Source organism: Ostreococcus tauri (genome assembly GCF_000214015.3).
Source record: "Ostreococcus tauri WGS project CAID00000000 data, contig chromosome 09, whole genome shotgun sequence".
NCBI classification, from domain to species: domain Eukaryota; kingdom Viridiplantae; phylum Chlorophyta; class Mamiellophyceae; order Mamiellales; family Bathycoccaceae; genus Ostreococcus; species Ostreococcus tauri.
In genome coordinates, this window is record NC_014434.2 from 177,378 (window position 1) to 186,435 (window position 9,058).

General features: G+C 55.9%; 5 protein-coding genes across 5 annotated transcripts; 1 reads left to right on the forward strand and 4 right to left on the reverse strand.

Moving 5' to 3' along the window:
* Positions 1-552, reverse strand: OT_ostta09g01200 (26S proteasome regulatory complex, non-ATPase subcomplex, Rpn1 subunit; the record flags this gene model as incomplete). Its single annotated transcript, XM_022983305.1, has 2 exons — positions 1-174; positions 296-552. Coding segments are annotated over 2 exons (431 nt in total), but the record flags the coding sequence as incomplete, so codon positions are not given.
* A 262-nt stretch (positions 553-814) lies between these two features.
* OT_ostta09g01210 (Pseudouridine synthase TruD, conserved site) lies at positions 815-2,839 on the reverse strand (the record flags this gene model as incomplete). Its single annotated transcript, XM_003081064.2, has 1 exon — positions 815-2,839. The coding sequence occupies one exon, from the start codon at positions 2,837-2,839 to the stop codon at positions 815-817; it is 2,025 nt and encodes a 674-aa protein (XP_003081112.2).
* A 130-nt stretch (positions 2,840-2,969) lies between these two features.
* On the forward strand, positions 2,970-3,668 carry OT_ostta09g01220 (unnamed product; the record flags this gene model as incomplete). The annotated part of the gene is made up of 1 exon (XM_003081065.1): positions 2,970-3,668. The coding sequence occupies one exon, from the start codon at positions 2,970-2,972 to the stop codon at positions 3,666-3,668; it is 699 nt and encodes a 232-aa protein (XP_003081113.1).
* Positions 3,669-3,708: 40 nt separating this feature from the next.
* On the reverse strand, positions 3,709-5,559 carry OT_ostta09g01230 (Peptidase S49; the record flags this gene model as incomplete). The annotated part of the gene is made up of 1 exon (XM_022983306.1): positions 3,709-5,559. The coding sequence occupies one exon, from the start codon at positions 5,557-5,559 to the stop codon at positions 3,709-3,711; it is 1,851 nt and encodes a 616-aa protein (XP_022839584.1).
* Positions 5,560-5,946: 387 nt separating this feature from the next.
* On the reverse strand, positions 5,947-8,814 carry OT_ostta09g01240 (Sterol-sensing domain; the record flags this gene model as incomplete). The annotated part of the gene is made up of 1 exon (XM_003081068.2): positions 5,947-8,814. The coding sequence occupies one exon, from the start codon at positions 8,812-8,814 to the stop codon at positions 5,947-5,949; it is 2,868 nt and encodes a 955-aa protein (XP_003081116.2).
* Positions 8,815-9,058: the final 244 nt, after the last annotated feature.

Consider the following 9,058-nt stretch of genomic DNA (forward strand, 5'->3'; position numbering starts at 1 on the left):
TTGAGCGACTCCGGCACCTCTCCCGACACGTTTGCGTTGGTCATGGCCAACAGTGAAACGATATCCGCCAGCAAAAACTTGTTTTCTTTGTCCTTCATCTTTTCGTACACGTCCTTCAAGGTTTGCAGGTGCGGTCTCAAAAACTTCAGCGGTTTTGGCACCGATGTCATCGAGCTATTCGCGCGCGCGCGTGCAAGTCACGACCTTCGGTCAGTCCACGTCCTTTCATACGTCTCGCCGCGTCGTTGGGCGCGCTCGCGGTCGAGCTCGATCGAGATCTCACGCGCCGACGCACCTCGTCGCTGTTCGGATCTCGCGTCGCATCGTCTCCAGCGCCAGTTTCGCCACTCCCGTCTTCGGATCGCTCGCTCGCATCACCATGAGCTCTAAGTTTTCCTTGAGCGCGGCGTCCTCTTCGCTCAGCTCTTGCTCGAGTTTTGGCTTCCCGTTCGTCGAGTCATTCTTCTTTACAGTCGTCGAGTCGTCGTCGATCGACTTCTTCTTCGCGTCCTCCTCCGCGCGCTTCTTCGCATCCTTCTCGGAGACGACCATCGCGAGGGGATCGCAGACAGAAGATTACGTCACCTTCTCGCGTTCGATCGCGCGTGAGAGCGTCGACAGCGGAGAGGACTGAGGAGTGCGAACGATCGGTAATCTCCTTTTTTCGTACTGATGAGATGTCATAGAGCTGCACCAAGACGAACACGCTTAGGGGGGATCACGATGCGCATCGATCGATCGATTCGGCGAGGGGTCAGGAAAGCAAACGAAAGGAATTTTTTGTTGTCTATTCAATCGAGTGACTCGACGCATGTCATGCGTCTGGCTCGCTCGTACGCGCGGAATCTAGCGTCTTTTGCTTGTGCGCCAATACCGAGGTGTTCGACTTCATAAGCTCGCGAAGGACCATGGTGGCGTAAGACGAGGGTGGAAGGGTAAATTTGACGGTGACAGCGCGCAAAGGGCCATCTTCGATCTTGAGCTCGTTTACGCCATTCACGCGATCGAGATCGGTCAAAGCCAAGTCAGCCTTTGGGTCGGCGTAACATGTCATACGGTGCGAAATATTCTTAGGCCTGAGGAAGCATCGACGGTAATCTCCTGTGAAAGCTGTGATGGAAAATTCACGAACGGAGTGAGAGACGCTCTCCAGATTGATACCGTCCTCAGCGGCGATTTTCTTGTAAATATCGCCCATGTTCGTTGGGTAAATGACTGAGTGACCCGGAAGCGGAAGTACAACGCACTGCGGATCAATAGAACTCGAAGCTGCTTCCTCGGCGGTAACCACGCGTACCTTCGGCATCGTCACCTCTCTATCATCATCATCCCGTTCGTTCTCAAACTCTGCGAATCCTCCATCCTCAAGAACTAAATCTCCTTCAACAACCGTGTTCATTCCGTATTTACGGATTCGTGCCGAAGCAACTCGATTGAACATGAATGCTTGATAAGCGTGGACATACATCAGCCTTATCTGCCTCGGTGTGGCCAAGAGTGGCCCGACCAAATCGGTCGATCGTACTTTCGTCATACGTTCCAAGACGGCGCGCTCTGCCGCGCACCAACGTGGGAACAGTTTCAAAGCCACCTCAGGATCCCGTGTTTCCTGCCATTTCGCGCGCGCAGCAGCGACATCTCCTCGCTCTCCATCACGTGGCAGAAGCAAGAGATCGATCGCACCCTGCCAGTTACCCTTCAGAAGTTCTATTCCAATTTTATGCGTTGCGTGCTTGACATCGCCATTTCCAAATCTCTGCAAACCGAAGTAGTTGATTGTCCCCGAAGATTCAAGCGAGCGCACTGATTCCTCAACCTTGTCAACCTCTGCGGGATCGATGCCACGAAGGGTGATCTCGAATTCGTTCCCAAGGTGATCTCCAAACCCAAGTGGTTTATCGACGTACTTGTAGTTACCGATTTTACATCCGTACAGCACGAGTTTAGCCAATCTCTTAGCCCGAACTCGTCGCATAGTGACGTGTTGCGTAGTAACCGCGCGCTTGTCCTTCGTTCCCGAAATGCCAAGTGACTTGTAATGCACCTTCAAAGCGCGAGCAATGACGCTCAAAATCTCATGAGATTCCTTGTTTTCCTTGCAAAGCGCAAATTTCACATACTCGGGCACGCCCTCCGGCCAAAAGTTGAACGATTGCCGATGATCCTTGACCTGCGGTGCTTGATTCTTGCGCTTTTTCCCTTGCTTTTCGGCTGCGTGCACGCGAACGCTTGAGGGAGGTTTCTGGTTATTTTTCAAAGCCTCCTTCTCGCTCTCCTCAGATTCGACGACGTTATCAGTGGGTAAAAAGAAGTGTCTCTTGAAAAATTGGTGAATCTGCGCTCGTTTCGACTTGTCCGTCGTCGCCCTGAGCACCAATGGAGCGGGTGTCTCCGTGTGTCTATCTAAATATTTCTGACTCTTACGCGTCACTCCTGGGATGGCTAAAAACTCTTTCAACCGTCTCGCTTCGTCTTCTCCGCACATTGCCTCGAACTCTTCCATCGCTTTCTCATCGATAGCGTCGTTCTCCTCGTCATCGTCGTCTTCAACTCGCTCCTCCGTCCCGTCCTCGCGCGCGGGAGCCGCCGTCGCGGCGAAGTTCGCCTTTGCTCGCTCAAACTTCGCTCGCTCGCGCTCGTCGATCGCTTCGTCCACGATCGCTCGAAGTTCACTCAGCTCGCACCCATTCCCGCTCTCTCGTTCGATCTCTCGCACGATGAAATCACTGAATCGCTCCTTGACGATGCCCTCGAACCCGGCGGCGGCGTTGGCGTACAGCTCGATCCCGACCGAGCGCTCCTCCGTGTGCGTCGGATCGTCGTTCTCCGTGTGCGTCATCGCGGTCGAGAATAACAGTCCCACGCGCGCGCCCCCCGGTCGCGCGTCGTCGATCGTGGTAAACGACCGACGCGCGGTTGAAAGTGCGGGACTCGAGCGTCGTCGGTGCACCTTCACCTCACTGCGCGTCATGTCGATCGACACCGGGTCGATCGACGACGCGATCGAGCGTGGAAAATTCAAATCGACGCAACTACGAGGCTCGACGTTCTTCGTCGCGTGGAGCGGCGTGCTCACGCTCGCGTGGAGCGGGTGGACGAAAGAGTTGCGTCGGTTAAAACAGACTTTGAACTCCGAGGTCGATCCCGCGTTACAGCGTGAGAACCCAGGGTCGGCGTGGCCGAAAACGTCCATCGCGTGTGTCGCCGACGACGCGCCAGCGATGTCGAGGGAGGAGTACGACGCGCTTCGGGCGGTGATTGGGAAGTTTCGCGAGGCGGTGACGGAGGCACGAGCGGACGTGGACGAGCTCAAAGTTGTCGTCTTCGGCGCGAGGTGCTGTGAGAAGAGATTGAGCGTGAGGAAGACGGTGCGATTTGAGAGTGGAGACGCGGACGAGTGCGCGATCGACGAAGAGAGTCGAGCGTATGTGGATAAAGTTGTGAAAGAGGGAGACGCAGTCAATTACCTCGAGCGTGTAAACCAACCTGGACATCGCGAGAGTCATTATTGCTCTGGAGCCGGAGTGACGCTGGTTCAAGACTGCGGGGACACCATAGGACGACTCGTCGATGCGTTCCGGGCAGAAGTTGACGCGATCTTACCGGGTAGGTACCGTTGGTTCAATCGCGAATGTTTACACATCACCATTCGCGGACTGGTCAACTGACTGAATTGTATCATCATAATGCGATTATCAAATTGCGTTTTTACATTCTGTCGACGTAGTAATCGGTTTCATCATCGTACGCGGCGATGCGCACGGTATCCTGAACGCGAGACGGATCGACGATCATGGGGCCTTGCGTCACCCCTTGCACGCGCGCACTGGAGTTGGCGTAATCGGCAACAATGAGAGCGACACGCTGCAGGATGTCCCACTGCCAAGAAGAAGCGTTCGCGCCAGCCGCACCAAACAAGGTCGCCGCTGGGGACGGTTGCTTGAGCTGTACACTGAAAATTTCAGCGCCCGCGCCGAGAAGGTCGAGAAGCACATCGTCCGAAGTCTTCAACTTGTCCACCAAATTACGAGCGAGTGCGTCCTTCCCGAACCAGGTTTCACCGGTCGCGACCTCATCAATATCAAGAGATGGCCTGTTATCGGCAACGAAACCCTTAAAGAGGACCAGCACATCTTCGATGTCCTTCTTCGACTTCGCGAGATCCTCTTTCGTAACTTTCTTTGTTGGCGTCAAAGTGCGTTTGAATTTGCCAGCAGTGACAGTTTGAAACTCAATGCCTTCGCGCTGAAGACGCTCGTAGACGTTTGGTTGCTCGCTGATGACGCCAATTGAGCCCAAAACAGCGAATGGCGACGCCACAATTTCGTCGGCCACGCAAGCCATCATGTAACCGCCGGAAGCCGCCACCTGTTCAACACAGATGGTCAACTTGAGTCCAGCTTCCTTGATTCGCATGAGCTGCGCCGCGGCGAGACCGTAGCCGGTGACAGTACCACCACCCGTATTCAAACGCAAGACCACTTCATCGCCGCGCTCCTTCTTTGCGGCTCGCAACAAGCCAGTGACTTCTTCCCGCAATTGCTCTCCTTGAGATGCTCGAACATCGCCAAAAAAATTGAGGACAAAGACATGCTTCTTATTCAACCGCGAGTTCTCGTCCGTTTCCGCATTCGGAGCGAGAACATCGGTGTCATTTTGCCAACCAGAAATCACGCGCGGATCGGCGAGAAGCTTCATGAGGCTCTCGCGGCGAGACTTTGGGAGAGCCGCGCCCACGGCGGCCAGGTACTGCTCTTCAGCCTTTGCGCGCTCAGTTGCGAGCTTACTCAGCTTCTTCGTCAATCCGGCCAACTTATCACCGCCGAAAGGGTTCTTGAAGCCGCCCTCGTTTGTTTCACTCTGAGTCTCAGACGATTCTTCGCCGCTAGACTCGCTCTGGTTCTTTGCGCGTTTACCGCCAGACTCAACTGCCGCGGCTCGGATCTGCGCCAAGAGCTGGTTCATCTGCTCCATCAAGCCCTTATCCGTCATCGACCACTTCTTGTTTGCTTCAAAAATAGCATCGCACTCTTCGTTCGTGAGCGAACCGAGGGCGGCGCTAAACTTTTTACTGAACTCCATGGTCTTGCGCCGACGCTCAGCTTGGATTTCGCTCACCGTCGCGGCTTCAAACGACAGAGAATACTTATCGAGCTTATCGTTCATCCGCTTAATCTCCAGGTACGGCTCACTACGCGGCTTCATGGCCGCACCACCACTCCTGATGAAACCGAATGGGCCGCTTCGTTCTCCGTCTTCTTTGCGCGAGGCGTTTCGTCTAGACGACGCCAGCACAAAGAACGCCACGGCGCCCACCGTCACCGCGGGAACCCCCCACGAGATGAGCGTCTTTAACGTGTATAGCATTAATTCCTTCATCTCTGGCGAGTTCATCGCCTCCGGGAACCACCCGAACGCGTTCGCCACCGCGCTCGCCGGCGAGGCCGCCATCGCCGGAGCCGCCGCCGCCTGCGCGACCGCGCTCACCGCCACCACCACGAGCTCTCTCGGCAACGCGCGCTCGGCGCGCGCGTTTGACGTCTTCTTCTCCGTCCGCATCTCCGCTCCCGGTGCCGACGCGGACGCGCCGCTCACGCCAACGCGTCGTTGAAGACGCGTCGGATGATTACCGCGTCCATCGCACGCACACGCAGTTCGTCGCGTCGTCGACGCCGCGCGCGACGTCGAGAGCGATGCGCGAGCGAGGACGATGGTCGACGACGACGCGAGCATGCTCGATGGCGCACGGGTCTCTCGGAAGGCGCACGTCGACGAACGCGGGCGCGCGAGGGAGCGAGCGCTGGTACGCCAACGAAAAGGCGATGACGTCGCTCGATGGATGGAGAAACATGGCCCGCGCGCGGGGGGCATGACGTTATTCTCAATACGTTGTTCTCAATACAACAAGATACCGTCGAGTTTATACATGAGTGGAAATGCGACGCATCAGTACGCGATCGATTGCGTCTTTGCGAGCTTTTTCCTGCCGCAGAGGCGGGTGACGTCGCCAAATCCGTTCACCGGACCTGCTGCGGCGAGTAACGCGATGAACAAAACGACAGAAACGATCGATGAATACACCGTTGAAAGAAGCACAATCGTTCCGAACTTGGTGAAAAAGACGACGACTGCCCTGAGAAGAGCGAACGCAGCGCAGAAGGTGGTGAAGGCAGCGCTCAACACGGGGAATCCCATCATGGAGACGGCGTGCCGCGCGCATTCGCGGCGCGTCGCGCCCTCGTGTCTGGCCGCGTGAGCATACGCATGACCAATATGAACGACGTAATCGACGGAGAGACCGATCAAGATCGTGATGCAAATACCTTCCAGGAAACCGAGAGTCCACCCGAGCGAAACAATCGTACCGACCGTGCAACCTAGGATGGTCAAGATGCACAGCAAAGAGTAGATGCACACAATGACGTTTTGAGTCGACAACATGGTGGTGAATGCGGCAATGGCGAGCGTCGTAGCACCGGCAATATACACCCCATCTCGCATCTGCTTTACGGTGTCCATCCAGGCCCACGCTTCGCACGTTTGATACGCGTTTCGCAAGCCTTCGGGTGCAGTGGCAATTTTGGCGGTGACGTAGTTTTCCCACCTCTCCCACTCTTTTTCCAACTCTTCGATCGACGCCGTCCACAATACAGAGGCTGCGAATTCAATCGCCATGATTTTCATTCTTCTTTTACCATTCGAGTCGACGTAGAAGGCTGATGTGAAAGGTCGATTGAGAAATTGATAATAGCTCCCAGAGTTTGCGTACGCGTAAGCGCAGTCATAGAAATTTGCTTCGGGGACGGGAATGGACGTCGCGCCCCCGCATTCGGACACAGGAGTCGGATTGCTGCTCAACCAAGTATCCATGTATGTAAGCCAGCAGTTCGCTCGACTATTGCTCGCCATATTGGTCTTCGTGTCTTCGCAAAAATTTTTTAACCATGTCTGAGACTCGGGAGAGGACATGTCAAAAGTCGTATCCCAGTGAAACGTCGGCTTTGACTTTGGGTTGAAGTGATTCCCGTTATCACCGGGATGTATCCCCCATACAACCTTCGGCCAGACGGAAGCTTCATTGGAGCTCTTGAAACCGGAACGTTGGAGGAATGAAAACTTTGTGAACATGTTGTCCTCGGGAAGCATCTGCACCTCGCTGTCTCGCGGTGTCGTCAACTTCGACGCACTGTAAATACCAGCGGCAAAAGCTCCGCAGAGACAGAGAGTGAGCACCCATCTAAGAAAGTGGATGACGGGATATATTTTGTCTGCGATGAACGCTTCAGATGTTGATCTTCGTTCGCGGGTGTTATCGATGATGACGTCCGGTTTTCTCGATCTGCCCCCGCAACAACGGCACCGCGCGACGGATCCCCAAAAATCGAGAAACCAAGAGCCCACGGTGTTACGCCCAGTCTGCTCATATCGAATTATCCTATCGTGCTGCCACGCGATCATTGCGGCGAAAATGGTGATATCGTACAGATAATCGAAGACGACCATTGCTCCCATGAAGACTGCGAAAACTCTGATTGGGGCAATTGGTATGACTGCGTTCGAGAAGAACGCCGCCGCAGTGGTCAATGATGTCAGGAACATGGCCCAAGCGCTGTCCCAATAAGAATGTTTCGCAACATCGAGGGCGGATTGACCGGGTGCCAAGCGACACTTCGCCTGCTGCCACTTATCATAGATGACAAAACAGTCGTCAGCGCCGATGCCTGCGATGACAAACACACCGATAAAGTTGAGGAATGGAAAAAAGTTGATACCGCAAATCCTCTTGGTGAAAAAAATAGCGCTTGGAAACGACAAGAGCACTTGTATGATGCCACCCAACGTCAGCCACACGGACCCCATGTGGACCCATAAGAGCACAACGATGATGACGACGGCGCCCATGGCGAGCATCATGTCAGTCGTCAGCTGCTTATCAACCATAAACTCCCGCACATCGCTACTCCTCGTGTCAACGTACACGTCGAAATAAGCCGCGTATGGTGCGGCGAGCTTGCTCAGAGTTCCAGAGTCGAAGATGTCGAACGACCACTCATAAATACGATCCCGGGAACTTTTGCGTGATGAATCCATGGTCGCGACGGAGCGAGTGAGCGTGAGATCCGTGATGCCGCTCAGACCGAACTTCGCGTCCAACGCGGAGGCATCGTACGTAAGAAGAGCTCCGGAACAACCGCTTAGACTGGTACAACTTGCGCTCGAGTCACTCGCCTTTGCAGCTGCGCATTCTTTCATGCACGTCTTCTCCGTCGCCAACTTTGCCTGCAAAGCTGAGTTGGTGCGATACTCCGAGCAACCGGAGTAGCCTGCCGTCTTGTATAAGTACGTTGGATACCCGTATCCTCGCACGCATCGCTGATACGATGAATCGCCGCGGGACTCCCACCACTCCCATCCCGTGTCAAAGCTCTCTCCCGCGGGCAGACCGTCGCACACGCTCTCGTGCCTGCACATATCTCCGTATCCGGAGACGGACATGTAGGATTCCGTGAACTCGCACATGGCCGCGAACGCGTCGCTGGACCACAGATCCACCCCGCTCTTGGCTTGAAATATCACGTTCATGTCTTCTTGAGACTGTCGGTACGTATCGGTCTGCGACGCGCACGACGGATTCGACGACAGCCGCCTCCTCGCCCGCGGGGTCTCCAGGTACGCCGTCGCCGACGACGAGTCACCGTCACCATCACCGCTGTACAGCGCGTACGGCGCCTGACGGTCGGCGATCATCGTCCCTCGAGTCTCCCACCCCTCCGTCTGAATGGTCAATCCGTCGAACAGCCCGACCGCCGCCATCGCGAGCGCGAACGCCAACGTCCCTCCGCACGTCACGCACGGTCGTCCCGCGACGCATCGAACGACCCGTCCCGCGTCGCCGTCTCCATCGCTCGCCCACCCCGCCGTCGTCGTCGTCGTCGCCGCCGTCGCCGCTCGGCGTCTCGGCGACACCCAGCGCGGGGCGTCCGTCGTCGTCGTCGTCGTCGTCGTCGTCCCGTCGCGTCCCATCGTCGTCGTCGTCCCGTCGCGTCCCATCATCGTC